The 21,852-nt window shown below is 50.0% G+C and overlaps 11 protein-coding genes across 11 annotated transcripts; 3 read left to right on the top strand and 8 right to left on the bottom strand.

Annotated features, from left to right (window-relative positions):
• Positions 1 to 242: 242 nt before the first annotated feature.
• On the bottom strand, positions 243 to 1,361 carry sod4 (mitochondrial 37S ribosomal protein mS42; the record flags this gene model as incomplete). Its single annotated transcript, XM_058467194.1, has 4 exons — positions 243 to 773; positions 829 to 953; positions 1,068 to 1,245; positions 1,302 to 1,361. The coding sequence occupies 4 exons, from the start codon at positions 1,359 to 1,361 to the stop codon at positions 243 to 245; spliced, it is 894 nt and encodes a 297-aa protein (XP_058315040.1).
• Positions 1,362 to 1,972: 611 nt separating this feature from the next.
• Positions 1,973 to 3,199, top strand: N7508_009130 (uncharacterized protein; the record flags this gene model as incomplete). Its single annotated transcript, XM_058467193.1, has 1 exon — positions 1,973 to 3,199. One exon carries the CDS (start codon positions 1,973 to 1,975, stop codon positions 3,197 to 3,199), a length of 1,227 nt encoding a protein of 408 aa, XP_058315039.1.
• A 349-nt stretch (positions 3,200 to 3,548) lies between these two features.
• Positions 3,549 to 5,321, bottom strand: PIG-S (GPI-anchored transamidase GPI17; the record flags this gene model as incomplete). Its single annotated transcript, XM_058467192.1, has 2 exons — positions 3,549 to 5,021; positions 5,082 to 5,321. 2 exons carry the CDS (start codon positions 5,319 to 5,321, stop codon positions 3,549 to 3,551), a joined length of 1,713 nt encoding a protein of 570 aa, XP_058315038.1.
• A 402-nt stretch (positions 5,322 to 5,723) lies between these two features.
• N7508_009128 (uncharacterized protein) lies at positions 5,724 to 6,486 on the bottom strand (the record flags this gene model as incomplete). The annotated part of the gene is made up of 3 exons (XM_058467191.1): positions 5,724 to 5,765; positions 5,827 to 6,070; positions 6,131 to 6,486. 3 exons carry the CDS (start codon positions 6,484 to 6,486, stop codon positions 5,724 to 5,726), a joined length of 642 nt encoding a protein of 213 aa, XP_058315037.1.
• Positions 6,487 to 6,838: 352 nt separating this feature from the next.
• N7508_009127 (hemolysin III family protein) lies at positions 6,839 to 8,409 on the top strand (the record flags this gene model as incomplete). Its single annotated transcript, XM_058467190.1, has 2 exons — positions 6,839 to 7,021; positions 7,084 to 8,409. 2 exons carry the CDS (start codon positions 6,839 to 6,841, stop codon positions 8,407 to 8,409), a joined length of 1,509 nt encoding a protein of 502 aa, XP_058315036.1.
• An 818-nt stretch (positions 8,410 to 9,227) lies between these two features.
• N7508_009126 (tRNA(Thr) (cytosine(32)-N(3))-methyltransferase) lies at positions 9,228 to 10,385 on the bottom strand (the record flags this gene model as incomplete). Its single annotated transcript, XM_058467189.1, has 1 exon — positions 9,228 to 10,385. One exon carries the CDS (start codon positions 10,383 to 10,385, stop codon positions 9,228 to 9,230), a length of 1,158 nt encoding a protein of 385 aa, XP_058315035.1.
• A 956-nt stretch (positions 10,386 to 11,341) lies between these two features.
• On the top strand, positions 11,342 to 11,974 carry N7508_009125 (uncharacterized protein; the record flags this gene model as incomplete). Its single annotated transcript, XM_058467188.1, has 1 exon — positions 11,342 to 11,974. One exon carries the CDS (start codon positions 11,342 to 11,344, stop codon positions 11,972 to 11,974), a length of 633 nt encoding a protein of 210 aa, XP_058315034.1.
• Positions 11,975 to 12,569: 595 nt separating this feature from the next.
• On the bottom strand, positions 12,570 to 14,114 carry N7508_009124 (Zn(II)2Cys6 transcription factor domain-containing protein; the record flags this gene model as incomplete). Its single annotated transcript, XM_058467187.1, has 3 exons — positions 12,570 to 13,427; positions 13,492 to 13,860; positions 13,920 to 14,114. The coding sequence occupies 3 exons, from the start codon at positions 14,112 to 14,114 to the stop codon at positions 12,570 to 12,572; spliced, it is 1,422 nt and encodes a 473-aa protein (XP_058315033.1).
• Positions 14,115 to 14,715: 601 nt separating this feature from the next.
• N7508_009123 (NudC domain-containing protein) lies at positions 14,716 to 15,497 on the bottom strand (the record flags this gene model as incomplete). The annotated part of the gene is made up of 3 exons (XM_058467186.1): positions 14,716 to 14,747; positions 14,833 to 15,154; positions 15,255 to 15,497. 3 exons carry the CDS (start codon positions 15,495 to 15,497, stop codon positions 14,716 to 14,718), a joined length of 597 nt encoding a protein of 198 aa, XP_058315032.1.
• Positions 15,498 to 16,552: 1,055 nt separating this feature from the next.
• On the bottom strand, positions 16,553 to 16,793 carry N7508_009122 (uncharacterized protein; the record flags this gene model as incomplete). The annotated part of the gene is made up of 2 exons (XM_058467185.1): positions 16,553 to 16,599; positions 16,649 to 16,793. 2 exons carry the CDS (start codon positions 16,791 to 16,793, stop codon positions 16,553 to 16,555), a joined length of 192 nt encoding a protein of 63 aa, XP_058315031.1.
• A 1,980-nt stretch (positions 16,794 to 18,773) lies between these two features.
• N7508_009121 (uncharacterized protein) lies at positions 18,774 to 21,329 on the bottom strand (the record flags this gene model as incomplete). The annotated part of the gene is made up of 1 exon (XM_058467184.1): positions 18,774 to 21,329. The coding sequence occupies one exon, from the start codon at positions 21,327 to 21,329 to the stop codon at positions 18,774 to 18,776; it is 2,556 nt and encodes an 851-aa protein (XP_058315030.1).
• Between the last annotated feature and the right edge of the window lie 523 nt (positions 21,330 to 21,852).

The following is a 21,852-nucleotide window of genomic DNA, read 5'->3' as shown; positions in this document are numbered from 1 at the left end:
ATTGTATATTAAAGTGAGATTGTTTTGGGATTGGTATATATACGCATCTGCATGTTCTGTGATAGATTTAGACTCTAGACAGCAAACGGAAATAGAGCATATCGCCAATTGATTCTATTGGATGGATTCGCTGTACAAGACTCAAACGAAGGCCTGTAGTATGAAAGAGAAAAAAGAGCACCAAAATAAGAAACATGATAGTATATAATACAGATTATCCAGAGACAGAAATGATTTTCAGCTTAGAGCATGCCCATGCTCCGATCGCGGTTGGCAGAGCTCCGCGTGCCCTTCAGCGAGCTGACGGCATTGTAGTTATCGAAAACCACATCCCAGTTAATCCGATCCCACCAGCGCTCGAGGTACTCGTCCTTGCCGGCGATACCGTAGTCCATCATCCAGGCGTGCTCCCAGGTGTTGACGCAGAGAATGGGCTGCACGTCGAGGGCGCCGGGGGCGAGGCTCTTCTGGTTCTGGGCGTGGGCGCCCATTGAGCCGGCGAACTGGTTGCCCAGCTGGGTCTCGGGGGTGTGGGTGGACATATCGACGGGTTGGCGGCGGGAGTGGGCGGCTGGGTAGGGAGAGCCGGCGTTGTAGGTGCAGAAGATGTGCATCATGCCCTCGCGCTCGAGGTTCTTGGCGAGCCAGACGAAACCGGGGCCGAACATTGAGCTTGCTGTGGCCAGGAAATCCATCTTCAGGGACTCCACGGAGGAGCAGGTGTCGACGATGTCCTTGGAGAACTTTTCGGGGATGGCGGTGGCTGTGGGGGACTGGAGGATGGTTAGGGGGTGTGATATTGCATAGTAGACTGAAGCCATTGCTCACCAAACAGTTGAAGAAGAAGTGGTTGTTGTGGGCCATTGAGGCATAGTTGAAGACCGAGGCCATCTCCGGACGCCGAGAGTACTTGACCAGCAATTCTCCGGGTTTGGCATCAGCATCGACGGTGTCTATGAGTCTATAGGTTAGATATATATTCTCAATTAAACGGCATCATGCATTGATTCGATAAAGAACGAATTGAACCGATGTGTTGTTCCGCAGGATCGGAGTGCCGAACTTACCTTGTGTCAATAGGTTGAGCTTGTCAACGAGCAAGGACTGGTATTGGGTCCAGGAGAAGTCGAAAGCCTCCGGAGACAGGAACTCCGGAATACCGTTTTCCTTGTAGGTGGCATCGTGCTGCAATTGAGGAAGGCGATGAAGGCCACGGATCTGGAAGCGCGAGAAGGCGGAGGTAGGCTAGACACAACGCGGTCAGTAATTGCGACCAGGGCACCGGGAGGACTGAAGCTCACGGGGATAGAAGAGGAAGCCGCGCGCAAAGCGCTCTGCGGCCTGGTGAGTCGGCTGAACATGACGGAGGGCACTGTGAATGGTCGAGTCTATCGTGTAGAGCTTCAACGTCGAAGAATTTCCCTCCCGACGTGATGCCCAATCGGGACTAGCCTGGGTTATGTAATACACGCACTCACCAACCAATCACAGCTCTTCGAACTACTTCACCTCTAAGCGCCTTCTTTTCTGCAAGTCTCGGTCGTTCATCCAATCTTCTTTCTGTAGTCCTCAACTCCATTGTAGTTCTGCAACACTTCTCAGAGTTAGCGCCCATCTAACTCCTCATTTAATCATGCGGTCGACCCTGAAACAGCCCAGTCCCTATTTTAGGACGGCGCGTGCTCGGAATCTTTGTTTGCAAGACAGTGCATTGGGCTGAAGAATGATATGCTTTGGCTCTTTCATTTATCCTTTCACCTTAGTCCAAATTCAATGCCCTTGTCTGTTGGTTTTCTTCCCTTCTCATTGGAATATTCCTTCAGCGTTGATCTTCTGCTTTCCTGGCCTACATTCAACTAGAAGATACTGCCACAGTTCTATTTCTCTGGATCCCACATGTTACTTTACAAGTCCTACGCAGCTAGTTGAAAGTCATACACACCATCTACTCAGAACACGTCTGCTCAGCAGCATGGCGTGGTCAACAGCCAGCAGCAGATGGTCATCCATCTTGCTGCTCTTCACTTTTTGGCCTAGCATCGGACAAAGCTATGCATTTGACTTGCTCAGTCTTATTCCGAGAAGCTCAGATTCATGTCCTAGTTCCTACAATCACTGTGGTAGCACGAAGCTCCCAGATAACTTTTGCTGTCCATCCGACTCAAGTTGCATCAGTTTAGACGATGCCACCTCCGCCATCTGTTGCCCCGAAGGCAGTGACTGCCAGTATATCACTCCCATTGTATGTGATATACAGCAGCAGAATGCCACTCTCTACCCCTCAAACCCTATCAAGACAACCCGTCTAAGCGACAGTCTCCCAAAATGTGGCGACAAGTGCTGCCCATTCGGCTACAGCTGTGACGGAAACACCTGTGTCATGAAAAAGTCTGCCGCAACAACTGCAACCGCATCTATATCCGAATCCACAACCACAACCACAACTGGATTCTCAACATCAACATCATTCACCAGCTCAGTGACTCTAGGGGCAACATTCACCCCAGTATCATCTCCGTCGGCCGCAGCCTCCACAAATACGACATCAGCAGTCCTATCCGAATCGTGTCCCTCATTCCCAAGCAAAGCCATAGCAGCAGGCTTCTTTCCAGGAGCAATCTTCGGTGCTGCAGCCGCCCTCTTAATATCCCTCTGCCTCCGACGCCGCGCACGCAATGCTGAAACCAAAATGCGGGAATCAAAATTCCCATCACACTGGTCTCAACGCACTTCCACAGGAGCAGTAATGAGCATCTCAAGACCAATAGTCTCAGAAGATGCCTCGTACCGCACAGACTTTCTCCTCCGTACTCCACCAGATGCCAAACGCACGTCAGTTGGAGGACGCTCCACCCGGTCTCGAATGCATCGCACAGGCAGTAGAGTCAAGAGTCTTTTCCACAACAATCCCAGACTGGAGAAGGATGTACCACCCATTCCTGCGAACCCTGTCACTCCTCCCAGGCAGCGTGAGCCAAGTACGGAGAGTATCAAGGTCTACTCACCACCTGGAACTTTTGCACAGTCCAGCAAGTTCCTCGGACCTGAGCCGTACCCGGCTACGATTGCGAGACCTGATACTACTTTCACGGATTTAATTCAGGGTCATGGCTTCAGTGGGCCACAGGGAGAGCCTTCTTATCGTATTCGTGAGGATTCGAAGGAGAATCCGTTCAGGGATCCCCCTCGACGTGTTTGAATGGCATAGGAGCCGAGCTGGGTTGACTACAGATGGTGATTGAGTTGATATAAGAGAATTTTTGTTACTCTTGCATTTGGATGGTGTACAATGATATCCATACTTGTAATCTTTCCTTTGTTTCAAATGGTTGGGTGTCATTTGTTTAGATACCTATTTGCTTTTTTACTTCATTCAATCAATGCAGCTTTCCCCCTGAATCCAATCTACTAGGCAGACGCTAGATATGGTAAGAAAGCAAGAGAGAATGTAGACAAGTAGTTATTGGCAATGATCTGGAGAAAGAACTTTGAATGGGTGTATATCACAACTCTTAGAATACATAAAATGAAGGATAATGAAATGCGAACTACGCCGCGGCTGCCGCTCTCCTTGCTTTACGTCCAGCTGCAATTCTCTTGAGCTCCTTAAGCAAGCTAACAACAAGAGGTACACCAATCGGACCCAAAAGAGGCAGGTAGACAGCAACCTTGTGCTCATCAGGGAAGTAGACCTGGCCAACCATACTCTTCTCAAAGAAGCTACGCTCGGCTTCTGTCTCGGCGACTCTGGCACTGGCAAGCGCGGCACCAAAGCGGCCCTCGCGCAAGTGGGAGCATGTAGCACCTAGATGGGAAAGTGTGGTAGAGACAGAGGAGGCAACACTGGCTGGGATAGGTATTGAGGGTAGAGATTCGGTGAGACGGGCCAGAGAGCCCATTGTGGATGATGCGGAGAGAAGGAGGGTGGCTGCACGGATGCGGATGGATGTTTGAAGACGGAGGGGAAGGGAGGACGGAGTACTAGGTGTACCCAGGAGGGTGAGAAGTTGGTGAGAGAATGTCATAAAGGCAGGGCCTAGAGAATCCTGGGAGAGATGGGCGGGATTGACCTGGCCCTGCTTCGAGTTGGCAAGGGTCGGGTTGAGGAGGTATACACCACCCCATTGGGGAACAATCCAACTTGAAGCCCGGTTCTCCTTGACAATTAAAGGGGATTGGGATGGATCTGGGACGTAGAGGATGAAGTTGATTGTAGGCCCGTTGCCGATGCTTGGGTTTAGAGGCCACTCGGCAGCGTTGACAAAGGCGCTGAGATCCTCCTTTTTGAATGTCCATGCAGCCTCTGTTTCATCATACTCCGGTCGCGGCGCAGTAGGTGCGAAGTTTGCATACAGCTGCACCTGCGTGTCGACTGTGAAGTTGCTGATGGGCTCAAATGCCTGCAGGAGTGGGGAAAGGTACTCCTTCACAGCAGCCTCAATGTCCCAAGATGACGGCTCGGATCCCGGAGTAAAGAGGGAGAATGAGAGGTGATATGTCTCGGCGTATTTCATCGATCTGCGCAGTCTCCGACTAATGCTCTCAGCGATTCGGGGCGATGTTGAGTCAAGGCTGCCAGTGTGTCCGGACAGGATGTGTGCTATCGTAGCCTTCTCTTCACCATACAATTGCTGTAGCTCTTCCGCAATGAATGCAGAGAGGGGTGAGTTCGAGGAGGAGGGCACGGGGACCTGGCTCGGAGGATAGAATACATCAAGCTGCGTCGTGGCTGCATGAAGCTCAGACCGAGGGGCTGCCAGACCTTCCTGGGCTAGAAGGCGAACCGTTAATGCGGTGTCTGGTGCCTGCCCTTCGGCATTGATCGCACCGTCGAAGCCATTATCGACACTATGTGACGCAGTTGCGCTGTCGTTGGCTAACTTTAGGCGGAGGTGGTGAGCCGCGAACTCGTTCAGATCATCAAGGGTATGCTGTGTGGTGCGGAGGAGATGTTGCGCCTCAATAGATTGCATCGAAGGTGTGGCAAGGTGAATCTCCAAGGGAAAGACTGGTCGGCATGCCTACAAGGGCGATTGTTAGCATCCAAACTCCGAGACCAAAAGCGATTGCACGCGCTGTACCTTTCCATCAGCCCAATCTACCATCTCCTCGATAGGGAGATGTGCCCTGTAAATAGACGTTGTCTTCCACCATATTGGGAACCCCAAGAATATAATCACTGCCCAGAATGCAGCTATCACTCGGAATCGCGTTAGGACGGCAGCCGGGGTTTCTGGGGGCGGAGCACTCTTGACGGTGGATTCGTTGGGTTGTGAGGCCGAAGCCTGAGGAGACGCTTGGTCTCCTTGTTTGGTCGTCATAGTCGAAACATGCTCTCTTCAGAACTAAGGAGGAAGTGGGTATTCGTGTTTGGGGAAGGTTCCCGGGCGGAGAAGCCAGGGACCAAGGTGGCCGCATTGAGCGCGTATACTTCCAAGTGATATCTTATGTTCGATTCAGTTTTAGCTGGAGTTCTTATGATAATTCAAATTACTTGTTCATCTAACATTATTTGCGACCTAAGACAATCGAGTTCCCAAGGTAGATCTGCGACCTCAATAGGAATCACGGACCCAAGTATAGAGTCTCAAATGAGAATTGATATTGTCATTATGGACTGAAGAATTTCAAAATCGCAACAAAAAGGGTATCTTGACCAGTAACGCCGATCCAATGTAGCGATCAAAGACCCGCCGACCTTCAATCCGTACAATATGTAATGTCTAGTATTCCTTCTCAAAAATCTTCTGGATCGGTTTGGCGGCCTAGAAGTCGATAGTTAGTAAGATCTCCAAATAACAAAGATAGAAGAATTGAGGTACATACATCGATGAATTTCTCAAGGTCCTGGTCGAGATTCGCAAGGTCGTCCTTCCTCTTCTTGTTCTCGGCAATCAAAGCCTGCTTGCGCTTCAGCAGCTCTTGTCGCGCTTGCTCCAGCTTCTCTCTTTCAGCATGCTCATGGTTGATGCGGGCGATCATCAAGTCATGTTCGTTGGTCTCGCGATGTTCGGGGTGAAGCTTGAGGAATTCCTCGACGGGCGTCAAAGGGAGTGACCGGTATTTATGACTATCAGATCAGTGTCAGCTTATGAACAAAAGAAAGGTCAAAGATGGCGTTTCCACATACTCATATGCTTCGCAAGCTGCGATTTCGCCAGTGAGATGCTTCTGTTCGTAGTAAAGGTTCTGCAATTGAAGATGGAGTCGGTCGATTTCCTGTCGGGCCTCTGCGGTGGTTTGCTTGGTGTCGCGAACGCGGAAAATAGCTCCCCGATTTTGCCCGCGTAGTTGGGCCAACAAGGCGAACAGGATCTTTTGCTGCTTGGAGGCGGCCAAGGATAGTTCTTGGAGTTTGGCGGTGTCGTTGGGGAGGGTGTCGGGGTTCAGGATGGAGAGCAGCTGGTTGCACTGCACCAGCGTCTCAGCGCTGGTCTGGAGCACCGGTAGAAGCGACTTATCCGTGACGATCTCACTGATAGCCATGGCGGAAAAATGCTCAGATCAAAAAAATTTACCCCGGTGGCGAGAGAGGAGAGGCCAAGAACCCGAAAAACATGTGGAGATGGGAAAGGCGGGATCAATCAGGCGTAAGGCGGTACCATGTGCATCCTTGGCTTCCACTGGTTGGGACGCCCTCTCTCTCCTTCATGTTCTTCTCTTTTTTTCTAACCCTTGATTTGTTGTACTATATGTACTTATAGCCCCTCCTTATCTTGACGCTGAAGGTCCTTGCACTCCTTCTTCTTCTTCAGATCCCTCGGCCTCAACAACCTCCCCGATACCACCCTTCCCCCCAACGCTTACACTACATGGCCTTCAGCTGAACTCAACACTTATGGCTTGCGGCGCTTCTTCTATGGCTGTAGAGTCATATCCCGACACGGAGGCAATCGCCTCTGCTACTGCCACCCCAGGCGAGGAGACCGGTCTTCTCCGTGATCGGCGGCGCAGACATTCATTCCAAGTTTCTAGAAGACTGTCGTGCGACTACCAAGATGCAGACGCAGTTTTCATCCGGGTATGTTCCCGATAACTTTATGGAGCCTTATACATCGTATAATGTGTCTAATCAAATTATAGGTCGAACTCTTCTTAGCTGAACTGGAACGTCGAATGCAATGGATCGAACAATATCGAAAATCCCACATGATTGGAATCGATGCTAGTCTCAGACGAGGTTATGCCACATTGGAGGCTGTTAGAGACCAATGCTCAGTCGCATCGGGAGAATTGATGGGTAGTGGCAAGAAGCGGGCTAAGATCTTGGTGGAGACTCTTGAGGACCGATACAACGAGGCCCTGGTGACCAAAGAAACACTGGAGCAAAAGGCCCAGGCTGGAGTCCGCCTCATGGAGTCGTTCCTTTCCGAAATGGAAAACAGAGCCCACGCAGTCCGTGATCGCGGTATCTACGGTACCCTAGACGATGGGTGGAAAGCTGCGGAGGAAAGCTTGGTGCACGCTCGAGAGATCGTCGATGAGGGCATGGAGCGTGCCCGCCGTGCTCGCGATACCCTGCGTGAGAACGTCGAGGAAGCTATTCGACTAGCCCAAGAGAAACGCTTGATCAACTACCATGAGCTGCCCGATCCATGGAGAGTCAACCCCCACATCATCAATGGTTATCGTTTCACCACCTCCAAGGTGGAATGCATTTCGTCCGTCTTCGCCTACTCCAACGAAATGTTCAACATTTGGTCCCATGTAATTGGTCTTGTCATTGTCCTCGCCATTGCGTTTTACTTCTACCCGCTCCATACCAACTTCCACCTGAGCACAAAATCAGACATCGCAATCGCTGCCGTCTTCTTCTTTGCTGCATGCAAGTGTCTGGTCTGCAGTACCATTTGGCACACCATGAACAGCATCGCATCTCAATCTTTGATGGAGCGCTTTGCTTGTGTCGACTACACCGGCATTTCGATGCTGGTCGCTGCCTCTATTGTCACCACCGAGTACACTGCCTTCTACTGTGAACCCTATTCTCGATGGACATACATTCTCCTGACCATGTCTCTGGGTATTGGTGGCATCATCCTGCCATGGCACCCCACCTTCAACCGCCACGATATGGCTTGGGCCCGTGTTGCCTTCTTTGTGACGCTCGCCCTCACCGGATTCTCGCCTATCGCCCAACTATCCTACACCCGCAGTTTCTCATGGTGCATGTACTTCTATGCACCAGTCCTCAAGAGCCTCACAGTCTATTTCGTCGGTGCCCTAGTCTACGCCTCCAAGGTTCCCGAGCGCTGGAAGCCAGGTTTCTTCGACTACGTGGGTGGCAGCCACAACATCTGGCATCTTGCTGTTCTGGGCGGTATCCTTTTCCACTACCACGCCATGCAGGACTTGTTCGCCGGAGCATTCCAGCGCGCCCAGGGCGAATGTCCGAATCTGAAGATCTGAACATATCTTTGAACATACCTCAACGATTCCATTTGCGTTTCTCTTTTTCTTGCTCATGATTTATTCTCATGGAACACATGACCTTTTTTGCAAGTGTCCTTGCTGAGACACATTGACCTGCCGTGGCCTCGTTGCAAACCCTCATAGATCTCTTTTTTTACGGGAGCTTTGATTCTGTTGATGCCCGTTCTGCCTGCATGGTTGGAGTTTGCTTTCGCTGTCTATTGATTTTCTCTCGATTTTTAGAGTATTGGTTTTCAAACAAGACCTTTGTCTATCCTTTTCCCTCAGTGGCGCCACTAGATCTGTCTAGATGCAGGGTGTGCATAATCATTTATTGTCCTTTGTTGGATTTACTTTCCCTCTGCTGTTCACAGGTATCTGGAATTACATGTCAGTTGTCAGTGATCATATTACGATATCAGAACATACAGATGCCAATTACTCTTTACATATGCCTACTATATAATCTCTCTTTTCTGTATCAAGCAATGTTCTTTTATTGTATGTGCAGATTCTATGCATCATCTAGTGTCGTACATTCATAACTCCATGAAGGAAGCCCCTTCTACTTGCACCCGGGACATTTACAAATTCCCGGCACATAATGCCGACTCCAAATGCAATGTCGACGTTCTTCCTTAATTTGAAATTGGAAACTGGTGTCTTCGTTTCTTCTTCAAATTGCCAGGTATGGTGAATGAAGATTGAGGAGTGTCACAGAGGCTAATTGTGACTCGGATTCTTTTGAAGAATTGCGCTGTCGAGATGTTGATGATGATGCTCATTATCCAGAACGAGCATCTCGTCTTAGAGGCTTATTGGGTAGCCTCATTGGTCTCAACCGCAGACCCATCGCGCTTGACAAAGTGACCCTGCATCCAGCAGCGGTACATCTTCAACTTGCTCTGACGGTTGACAATCAATCGTCGATCAGCTCCCATTAGCTTGACCTCGAAAGCTCCGTTATTCTTGGCAGCCTCCTTAGCTTCTTCTGATTGCTCAGCAGGCTCTGGTGTTTCACCCTCAGCGCCCCCTGCCAGAATGTCTGCAGAAATAGGAATCTGCAGGCCCTTCTCCGCGGACCAGGTACTCCACATATCAACAAGCTGGTCCTGGTCGAAGAAGTAGACACGAGTGCCATCACCGCGAACATAGAAGTTCTCCTCCATATAACGGCCCTTCTTGAAGCGCACTTGGGCGAGATCACCACGGCCGTAGTCACGGAACAGCACGCGGCCACCGGGCTTCAGTACACGGTAGATGTTGCGAATGGCTTGGTCCCACTGGGTAGGAGCCAAAGCAGAGAAGATGAAAATGAGAATGACCACATCGACTGAGCCCTCAGTCAAACCAGGAGGAAGGCCGTTGTCTTCCTCGGTAGGCACAGAAGCGACATCCCAGACGTCCGCGGTCATCAAGTTCTCATTGTAATGCTCGCTCTCGCGCATGACCTTGACAGCATACTTGGAGAAATCACAGGCATGAACCTTGAGATGTTCATTCTCGTTGTTGGAAATCAAAGGGAACGCAGTATTTCCAGCACCAGCGCCAACCTCCAGGACAACCTGGGGACCAGCATCCTTCTGTGTGACCTCCGCGAGAACAGGGAACTCCTGACGCAACCATTTGCGGTCCTTGAAGAAGTTGTCTGTGTTATTCTTATAGAAAAGGTTCCACCACTTCGCCGGGTCGTTGTTAAATCGGTTGCGATCAAAGTCCGATACTCGTGTTTCGCGCTGTTTGGCATATTGTGTCTGTGCAAAGGCCTTGAACTCGTCGTCTGGCTCGACGTGGTCCCAGGCGTTGAATTCGAAGACGTCGTCGCCCTTTTCGAGGAATCGCGATCCGAATTGGAAGGGGTCGCTTCGCTTCATGTTGTTGCTGGGATCGTGGGAGCGACTGGGGTCCACCTGGGGAGGCTCGACGCTTTGGAGGACCTCCCGCACTTCCCGGGCTTCAGGCTCGATGGTCATTTTGTGTGGTGTTTATATGAGAAATGGAGTTGGAAGAATCTAACCACTGGGGATTCTCGCGGGGAGAATAGAAAAAATCACAGGCCGCGATGCGATTGGCGGGGTACCTGAGATCACATGACCAGTCACTCCACACTTTTTCCTACCGCTTTCGCCCCTCGCCTGCCTTTGTCCAATCGCAGCTGGATAGGTCACACCGCTCTATTTAAATGCCGGTTTATTGTCTCTCCGTATCTTATCAGAGTATGCAGAGTAGTCTCGACCGACTTGGTTCTGAAACATGCATGTACCTAGCCAGTAGGCCGATGAATGCCTGGATAGTGTAGACTGAGAGTCTGACATAGGTACTAGTCCAGAAATGTTGGGTATATGCGATACTATAGACTTGGTGAAACTTCTGCAGTAAGGACCCAGATGTCCGATAGCGAGTTCAATCACAGTATTCTTTCCCGCATGGCATTCGTACCCCTGCTATCAATAAAGTGGCATTGCTGCGCTTCATAAGTGAAGCATGCATAGATCTGAGTACCTGTACCTGAAAATCCATAGAGTAAGAGTGGAGACTCAAGTACCGATACTTGCCTATCACACCCGCGCGGGCCAATCAGGGATTTGGGGAATCTGGATGCCTGCGGCGTCCAAGTCAGCTCCAAGCTGTCCTCTCGTTCATCTCTCCTCTTTCTCAGGCTTCTATTATTTTCTTTCTCTTTATGAGCATGTCGCTTTAACTCTGGACCTGCTTTTCAATATACCTGTTCGCCGTTTCAGGTCTGGGGCGTATCGACGCAAGTGGGGTGCGATCTATTATCGATTGAGGCTCAACTGAGGTGTTCATGCAGTAGTTCACAGTCAAAGGTATATTGCGACAGTCAGCGAGGGACGATTTCCTCTTCTTACAAAAAAAAACCCACCAAACTAGCCTTGACATCGCCAATTACACCACAGCTCATTCCGCCATGTCATTCTTCTCCGCGCTGTGCGGTTGCTTCTCCCGCGAAGAGAAACCCTCCTCGACCCCGGAAACAATGATCCAAAGACCAAACGACAACATCCAAACAGGCCACTTCACACTCAACGGCGACGGTCAATTCATCCGCCCCTCCCCTTCGCTCTCACCCGGGCGCAATGGGCACGGACCCCCGGGTGACTCGGAGGACGGGGGCTATTCTAGCGTGGTCCCGCTGCCGCAGTACACAGCCCGTCCGATGAGCCTCCACGAGAAGACACTGGAAGCCCACATGCGCGATCCATCTGTGTCTTCTGACTCCCAGCAGTACCCCGTGGAAGAGAAGAACCGCAATCTCTACGATGAGGAAGTCACATCTGATGCTTCCTCTGCTATATCCTATCCTAGCAGCTATGGAAATACATCTACTGCAACGAGGGAGACTCCACCGCCACCGTACTCGCCTCGTCATTCGGTGATGCTGAGTCGGTCACGGTCTATTTCTATTTCTTCGGCTATGGCTGTTATTGTTAATCCGCCGCCTATGGCGCGTCTCAATGGTTCGCGGACTGGACCTGCCTATGTTGAGGATGATGATCGGTCTATTCGTCGTCACCGTCGGCTCTCTTGGGAAAGTCAGTAATTCAGCGTGACTGGATAGTACGGCATGTGCATTTCTTGATATGTTATCTTCGCTTATGAGGTATCGGTTTAATATTTCCGCCGGTTCTTTGGCAGAGACGATCTGGCATCGTCTGTCCTGGATCTTTGCTTTTTTTTTCTGGCATTACTACTGTTTCTGCATTCCTTTTTGCATTTTCCTTGTCTGTTTCTCACTGCATATGACGCGACGATGATCACTTACTCGATATTGATCGAATGTTTATGACATGATTGGGTTTTGGTACAAAAGATGGTCCTTTTGAAGTCTTTTGTGTGGGATATTTTTGGATATTAATAATACTGACTTGCACATGAAACACATACCATGAGACTTCTCCTGGATGTGGTGGATGATTGCACTTGCCACCGAGAACAACCTCGGCTACCACGTGGGCGGGCTCACGACCTGACACATACATAGTGTTACAACTATTAGACGTGAATATAACTTCATCTGTCTCATCAGCGTCCATCAAACTATGTCTAGTGACTAAGTAGCAATACTCCATAGACTCATGTCATTTTTAAAAAGACATACGAAAAAAAGGGGTATCAATCAAACCACATCCCAAAACCTACACAACCTCATCCCCCATACCAGACAAATCAAATACGCCAGTCTCAAACAAATTTCCCTCTCGCTGATGCCTCAACTTATACCCACAACACTCAGCCGGAAACTCTAGCAACCTCAAAACAAGTAAATCGCAACTCCCCTCAAGAAACATACAGATAGCAGTACACTCAGACCTCACCCTCGTCCTAACCCACCACTCATCAACAAAACACATAAGCCCAAGCCACCAAGCAAGCAACACAAGCGCGGGGACCTCCTTCCTAAGTAAACACTCATAATAAGGCCCCTCCAGCCTCCCCATCCAAGTGTTATACTTCTGAAAACTATCCGAACACCTCTCAAACCCCAAAATTGGCATGAGCATCCGCAATGGCCATAGATAGGGCGTATTATCAACCGTCGATTCCTCAGTGATAGCACACAAATCCGCCAAATCAGAATCAAGACCAATCCTCCCAGGACATTTATCGTCGAAGTTGATTGTTGGATCTCTGGATTCCATGAATGTTTCCCACCACATGCTCTGCGGTAACCAGGGGAGAGTCCGTTCGAGGAGGTAGCGGAGTCCGCCTTGGAGGCGGAGCCAGGTTAGACTTGTTGGGTCGTTTGAGAAGACAAATGAGGAGCGTGGGGAGAAGGTTTCTTGGTAGAAAGAGTGCATTGAGATCATCAAGCAGGCTGAGTAGAGTTTGTCCATGTTTTGAGGTGTTATGCTTGTTGAGACTTCGCACGAGTATTGCTTTATTGTTTGTTGCCAGTGGTAGGCTTCTGCAAGGCGGTAGACTTTGTTGTCTGGGACGATGGAGCAAAGGTGGGTTGTTGCTGCTCCTATTATTGCGTGCATGAGGAAGGGAGTCTGGGGTTGTTAGCATTGAAATTCGAGATGGGACATGGGTAGTAGTATTTGGAGGGGAGCTTACTTCGAAGGCTAGTTGGACCATTTTGCCCATTACTATGCGGACTGTTTTTGGGCTTTCTGCTGAGAAGCCTGGGCCTTTGTAAAAGTGGTGCAGGGCTTGTATTGTTCGGCTTGATGCTGAGGCATCTGTAAGGGAGAATGGCGGTTTGGCGCCATTTGCTGGTAGTGGTCTTAGTAACTCGTTTAGTTTCTCAGAGACCATGGCTAAAGACATTGATGAGGCCGAGGAGTCGAGCGAGATTAATTCAGGATATGCATCGATGAATTGTGAAACAATGCTTTTGCTTTTTAGTTGAACAGGCTTGGTGGAGTAGTCACATTCGACATCCTGTTTCTGACATCGTAGACATTGGGGTTTGGCTTCATCACACTTGACAAGTCATTATCAATATAGGTTCTCATATTAAGGGCTGTGCTCGTGCGAGATACCTTGACTCTTCGCTGTTTACAGTTTGTGCAGCCCGAACGGGATTTGCGATGGGCCCTTCTAGAATGATAAATCTGCTCGGTCGATTCCGATGATTCATGCAGGGCATTCCTTGATTTGTAGTTCGGAACTCGGAAGACCAGTTTCTGCCCCTGCATGGGCTTGCTTCCGATCCGATTTTGATCTTTCTGATGCATCATGTCTCTTGCGTGGAGAAGACGCAAGCTTAAGGGGGGTTTATTTGAATTCGCCACAAGGAATGAATGAGTGTTTGTTGAATAAATACTGGCAGGGCGGGCTGCGACGTTTCAAGGCATTGAGATATTGTGCTGCGGTGCTGCGCTCTGCAACAGGGATGTGGTAAGCCCAGTGGAAGGCAGTGCATGAGGCATGAGGCTCAGCGTATTGGACTGCGCCCTGTGAGTTTAATCAGCCCCTTTACTATTTGGCTGAATCGAGAGTGAAGAAATGGTGGCGGAGGCTTCCGGGAAGATGATCGACATCATCTCCAATCTCCTCGCGCTATTCCCAATCTGGTAACTCTCGTATTTCGTGCTTGGCAGAGAAGAGATCACGGATCTGGAGATATGATACATTGGCCTATGGTCACCTATGGGTCAAGCATAAGATAACATGGAACAGAGACTGAAAACTTGACAAACGCCATGCAATTCGTCATTCATTGAATACCATCGATGATCGATCACCGATACCAATCGCCGATGGACATAGCTCATACTTCATACATTGATCGTCTATGCATAGATGAAGATGATTTTGTGGGTTCAAAGAATAAATTTAACCCATCTTGGCGTTGGAGAAATCCATCTCTGCAATAGTAAGTTAGCAAGGTACCAAGAGCAACAGTGCAGTCTCAAAGCATCGAAAGAAAAGAGAGAACAAGATAACACTTACCAGGATGCTCAGCCTGGAACTTCTTCAACAACTCCATCTTCTTCTGTTCATCACTGCTGGGGCCACCCATCTCCTTCTGCCGCTGATCATACATCATCTTCTCAACCATAGCACGAGTCTCGCCATCTAAATCCCCGAGACTAGAGTTCTCCGGTGTGATTTTGGTCACATCAATCTTCGGCGCAGAAGTAACAACATGAGGCCACCACTCAACCTTGTTGACCTTATCAAGATGAACATTGATTTCCTTGCCGGGCGGGGTGGGGGTCGTCTCAAGAGTCCAAGAGGATTCGTCGACGAGAATAGCATGGGGGAAGTCGCCCTGCAACAAGAAATGAGACACAAAGTCAGCTTATGCTCCAATTATCGGGCCCAACGGTGTCACCGATCTCCAGGGTGACTTATTAATCGGGATACCGTACCTCAATGAGGGGCTCTTGACCCTTGATCGCAACCCGAATTTTGTTCTTGGTCAATACTACATCCATGTCGCGGCCTTTGAGATTGGCAGGGATGGGTGCCGTCACATCCACATCGCGAATTGTCTGTGTCCACTTGTAAGGGAGCTGAGCCTGTTCCGCATCTTCGCGCGCCTTGCGCTCTTGGTTCTCGCGCTCGCGCTCCGCAAGCTCCGCGGGGGATGGGTTGTTCTCGGGGTCGGACATTGCGTCAGATAAGTCTCGGTAAGGGGGGATTGTAGACGGTGAAGGTGAAGTGTTGGCTCGAAAGCTTGAAGTGGGATGTGATGTGGGGACCTCCACTTGGCCGTTGGCGCTTTTGCCGCCATTAATCGCTTACTGCACCGGACTTGCGATTCCAAGATCCGTGCATTGGGCTGCATATTTTGAAACAGTGGGTTAGGCAGATATGTGTACTCCGCAAGAGCGCGTGGTTTTCAGTCGTCTACCAGGGTCTTTGTTGTGACGTCGGGTTCTTAGATCTCAACTAGGATGTAAACCCAGTTTACTATGAGGGTTAGCTAGGTCGATCAGGAGATGTTGAGTGCTTACAGAAACGGCTAATATCTTCTCTCCAGAACCACATGAAAAGCACCGTCAAAAAGCAACTCACTTGCCCGCCTCCCGGACGAACAGGATAGAACACCAATGCGATCAGACGGGATCGGTGGCGCAGTCATTCCAGCCGGCAAATGATGCTGGAGAACAACCAGGAAAGAAGCACACCGCTCAGTATGACCACAGCATTGTGGACCACGATGTCCATTGGTAAGATCCTGAACAGTGTTAGTAGGGCTGATCTCCTGCCTGTTCCGGCAACCTGACAAGGATGGAGCACCTTGATGTGCATCCATGACATGCATAGCCTCAAGACTTCAAAGACCACTGGTGGAGAAGAGTCAGATTGCATACATGTAACTGTAGGAAAGAAGGCCAGGTCAAATCAGGGCATCCCGAGTCACGGCAACTACACCCCACTCCCCACACGAGGCTCTGTATGTCTGCTCTGCGCCAAGGTGAAGTAGTCTGAATTGACTTATGGTGTGATTGGGTATTCATTCTCATGCAAATGCAACGTATAGCCAACAAAAGAAAGGCAACAGCGAAGGGCTATGATCAACTCCCGAAACAGAAACACCCTCTAATCCTCGTATATCTCCCATTTCCAGCTAAGATGCGACAAAATGAAGTGCATAAAGTAAAAACACCTAAATCCCAAATCCTAGAAACTCCTCGGCTTGCATGGGTTGACTATGATGCGATCATTGTTGCGAGTCTTGGTTTGACCGCTCTGCTGCTTGTTCCTTGTCTATATACGGTGTCAGTGGTATTCTGCATATGTCAGATCAAACACTCACCTCGGATCCTCTGGATCTGATCCGCTGTATTCTGGAGCAGTTGATCCCAGTATTTCTGATATTCCTCCACACTTCGAAGCTGAGGCTCTTTCTTCTCTTGACTACCTTGCCCTTCTGTCTGCGGGTGGGTTTTTGGCTTGTCCATGATGTATAGTTGTATACAGGATCTGTATAGATGCGATGTATAGTTGGAGTGTCTGATCGGTGTGTTCTCAGTCTCAGTTATAGTTCGAATGAGGTAGATATGATCCGACGACAAAGCCTTTTTATAACCACAGAATTAGAAATCCAAAAAATAAATAAGAAAGCAAGAAAAAAAAAGAAAAAAAAAAAAAAACCAAATGTTTGCTTCGGAAATAGACCGATCACGCGTCTAGAAGATCAGGGAAAAGCCGTTCACCGACATCTCCCTAGATTGGGGCCTGAACTGAAACGGGATGTCGGTCCGCTTAACCCAGGACGGGTAAAGCACCATTCAAACATCCAAGACATCTGATTGGAGCATTTGCCCTTCTCGTTTGTTTCTTTCAAATGTTTAGACATGATGTCAGACGGGACCTAGCGTACAGTACTTGTTAAATTCCCTGGACTCCATCCACATTCCAAATGGTGCCCTCCGAACTAATAGGATGACTTCCAGTGGCTCTTCCGAGGATAGCCCGCGCCCAATCGGGGCAGCTAGGGAGTGCATCCGCGCCAGCCGATCTCGATATATGGGTCTGGCATCTAGGGAGAACCGAAAAGATACATGAAAGAAAAAAAAGGGGGCACCGGGGAATCGGGTAGAGTTGCGAGGGATCGACCGATCCACCCGGAATTGATACTTCTATTTACGATCTATGGGACTATATGTAGAGTTATGGAGAACATGAATACTGTAGTATGTGTCTACCTAACTGTTGGAATACGTGTTAGATCTATATACCGAACCCCTGTACAGCCGAGCCACACTATACTTCCACCGGCACCCACGGCGATATGTCTCTACCTAGCTAAGGCTGAAACAATCAAACCACACAACACACAGACCGCTCTAAAGCCCAACCACGTACAACTATTCACCGCCGATAAGGAAAAGTGCCGGGGGTGTATACCGGATATCCACTGCAGACGTTGCATGCACTCCCACGTGGTTTGCATGCACTAAGTGTACTCCAGGGTGCCATAGCCGCTGTCGCTTGACCGCATCGTTTCTGTCCATCTGCGGTCCGACACGTACTCTACGGGCTTTGTACAACGTCGCATCATCTGATGACCAACACGCCCTGGTGTAGGGTTGTCGTGCTCGGGGCTCTTTTCTTCAGGCACCAGATTAGGTATATTGTCGGCTGGAGGGAGGTTCCTATTTGATCGGTGGTTTTGTTTCTCGCCGTTTTGGCCCAGATGACATGACGTCGATCTGCTCAACAACCGGCGATTGCTTGTATTGGCCCGTTGGCTTGTGTATAGCTATGCATGTGGTGCATCCTTACTGGTTGTTGTAGTTCGTTGCGTACTTTTGTTCGGACTTTTTTGTTCAGGGTGTGGCGTTATTATACAATGGCCAGGGGTCAAAAGGACCGGACAGACGAACAGCTATTGGATGAAGTTAGGAGCTGAAGCAAACGGGTAACGATAGTTGATTATTCGAGGCATGTCGCTACATGGTCAACGCTGACATTGCCCGACATAATAGTAATCTGAGTGCCATCGTGTCCCCCTCACATCGATATCGGGTCATCCAGCCCAGCACTATAACAAATAGAAAGATTTAAGAAACATAGAAATAGGTCGTAAAGTCTGGCACGGTGCCTGCATCCTTTGCCAGCTATATCGTCAGTGCGGTTAGCAGTTCGGAGTCACTGCGGAATAGTGCAATTCCGGGACCCCGTCTGCAGCCTTAGCCCGGTTGGAAAGAGGGGGTCGAGGTGCAGCAAAGAGATGGATGTGCTGATCATCCTGTTGTTACACCGAGTTGGAACGCCATGGTATTGACCCCAGTAGATCGCTTACGGAAGATCCCGTAAATCGGACGAATAAATGATTTCCCTCATGACGCCATGATATGAGATCGCTGAAGAAACTGGAACAAAAAAAAAGCATATGAAGGTCACGAAAAGATAGAGACGGTGAGCCAGGATACCGGCTAATATGAGTCTTGAAGGAACCAGTCAATGTCATCAGGCTCAAAGTACGGGGCGGATGTTTCCGCTGCTGCAACGTCGCCTTCGTAGAGATCGGTGATCTGGTCATCGTAGCTGATTACCGAGGGTAAGCTGTCGCGCTGCTCGACGAGGTCAAAGAACTCGCCAGCAAACTCAGCCAGCTCATTAGCCACCTTCAACTCCAGGATGCTTTCCAGCACCTGCATGTCCTTTTTCCACTTCCGCTCGCACCGCGCATTTTCCTCCCGACGGCGACGGCAGCGGTCATCACGAGGACCGTCTCTCATGCAATTGGGACACAAGTAGTGCTCCTCGCAATACGAACACTTGCAAGGCGGGTATGCATAGATGCAGTCCGCGCATACATACACCTTGCAGCCCGTGCATTCTCGAAGGTAGCTAGGGCACCTTGGGCGCTGATCCCGGATGCCGCCTCTGACATCCCTGATGCCAGTGATGGGATCAGCCGGGGGACAGAAGAAGGATTGACAGCCTTGCCATTTTGGACTCTCGATAGGCGAATCAAAGTAAATCGAGGACGAGGATGATGGTGGGGAGGAGTGATTAGACGTCGGGGCAGAGAAGGAGCGAGATGGTTGGTTGGAAAAGAAGGATGTGGGAGCCGATTGATCACCGACATGGGAATCGGGGGTATCCTCCAGGCTATCTGGTTGTGAGTTGTCAATGAAGCCTTTAGTTGCCGAATCGAGAAGCCGCTGGCTTCTAAATGGGAGGTTATACCCGGAAAGCTCATCCGGGTTGGAGGATTCCGGAGAATTCACTGTGAATCGCCCCTGAATGGTTTGCTTCTCCGTCTCGAGATCACGGTAACCGCAGATCCGGAGGCGTAGTCCACGGAGGTCATGCTCAATGCAGAGTGGCTTGGAGCAGCTCTTGCAGTGGACCTTCCACTGGGGGGAATCATAACATCCCTGGCATAAGTTGCGCGGGCATGGTGAAACTTGCCGATTAGGAGGTCCAAGCAACCATTTCATCATCGCGAGATGCCCCGCCTCGAGAGAGTAGTCCGGCTTGCTCGGGTCACCATATGCATACTTGGGAAATGACTTGCTCCATTCGCTAACGGTGTACTCCAGATCCTCCCAACCTTGGTTTCGGGGCAAAGGTACTGCTCGCACCTGGTCCACTTCGCGATTACGAGGCCCGATACTGATCCCGCCTCCCCCAGAGAGATCCGGCTTGGTGCAGCACCAGTGAAAGTTCAAGATAGGAGTCGTGTCGGACATTGACGTTACGGGTACATTAGGGTCTGTCACATAATCCACTGGATCCTGCATTGACCCCGGAGAGTGTGTGGCGCCAGGAGCCCACCAGAAGGAAGGTGTGATGCTTGGGTTGCCTTCGGACGAGGGAACTGATATTGTCCTGTGAAGGTACGGCCGTTCATAGGCACAGCTCGCACAAAGTGTCTTACGACACCCGACGCAGTGCATCAAAACGCTGCAATGCTCACACCGCTCTGAGATATCCTCGAGACAGCCGTCACAGCGGATGCCACGGACAAACTTCGTGTGACTTTGACGCAGGTGAGTCGGCGTCATTTTGCCTTCGCCCCAGTCAATGCCCTCACCCGTCCCTAATGCCTCTCCGAAGCATCCAGTGTCGCAGTTCTCCCATAGCTTGCCGTCAAGCACGCGTGGTTCAGGATCCTCAAGTTCGATAGGGCCGATCCAGTTTTTGGATCTCCAGAGTCGATCAAAGACTACCCAGACTTCCGGTGTTCCTGCTCCGTGCGGGAATCTCGATTTAACATAACCGGCTCTCCGAGCGCATCTCCCGGCAGGCGTGGTGCACCAGGCAGTATCTGTCCAGATTCCTAGCTTGTGGCAGATGTTGACAAGCTCATGAGTTGATTCCGCATCAGCATCCTTCCGCATCAGCGAAGAAGAGAGATACGGTCTCCTGCGGTGGTGACGGCACCGGTAAGCGTAGAGACTCTTAAGAGCAAGTCGTTTCATCCCAGGGGAGTGAGTACCGGTGGTGTTCTTCATATCCATTTCACGTTGCAGGGCGAACATAGTGAGGAACGGCACTATGTGATATTTGAGGGATACATTCTTGCATCCACGAACGGAAAGATGTTCCAGTGTCTCCCGGCGCGAATGCAGCACTGTTGATGTAAGATTCTCCCCCGATATGGCCGTGTTGTCCAGTTCCAGGCTCTTCAAACACCCACTGAATGGAATCACCACATTCATCAGGAACATGTCCAGGGCATAAGGGCGAGATTGACGCGGAGACTCTGCATCTGCAATGTTTGGATCGGTGATTGTAGGTGTCGGTAAAGTTCCCGGAGGAAAGGGCAGGCGAAACGAGAGTGATTTCCATGCGGTCGGATATGATCGAAGAAAGGTACGAAGGTATTGAGAAGTATGGTATAGTTTGATGATAGTATCGGTCGGGATTTGTAGTAGTAGAGACTCAAAGATGGGAGCATTTGTGGTGATCACCCGCTCAAAGATGGAAAGCATCCGCTCTTCTGGGCGATCCAGGGCATCTCCCAGCATGGCATCCATCGCTGCGGAATTTTCACCAGCAACCCCCTCCTGAGCCACGTTGTAAAGGTCGTGGTTGACCACAGATCCTTTGTGATGGACTAAAACCGCCGGCGCTTAGGTCGAAAACTGGGACGCGACGTCGCGAGCTCGGGTAGAGACGCAGCGCATGATAAGACGACTTGAAGATGTGAACGAGGGGGCTACCACACCCAGAGGTAAGCCACCATGCAAGGCCATCAAAGGTAGAGTGTCGATAATTGATAAGACGAGTGTCGCAAGGGCCGAATTGGCGGTATTTGAAGGGGGAGAAAGGGAGGGGTACGAAAAGAACGAAGAGATACGAGATCGCCCACCAGGGAAACCCTAGAAAAAAATACAAAAAGCAAAGCGATGAGTACAAAGAATTACTGAGAAGGAATTAAAGAGAGAAAAAGAGGTCCAGAAGCAATCGATGTCCGGATGCGCCCGTCAACAACGTCATGTGATGAGCCCCAGATCTCGAGACTTCAGATGTTATATAGAAATGCATTGATCGCTAGGT

The sequence above is a fragment of the Penicillium antarcticum genome (genome assembly GCF_028974205.1).
Source record: "Penicillium antarcticum strain IBT 31339 chromosome Unknown utg000009l_segment0_segment0, whole genome shotgun sequence".
Lineage (NCBI taxonomy): Eukaryota > Fungi > Ascomycota > Eurotiomycetes > Eurotiales > Aspergillaceae > Penicillium > Penicillium antarcticum.
The sequence above is the reverse complement of the archived record's forward strand: the minus strand, read 5'-3'. Positions and strand labels throughout refer to the sequence as shown.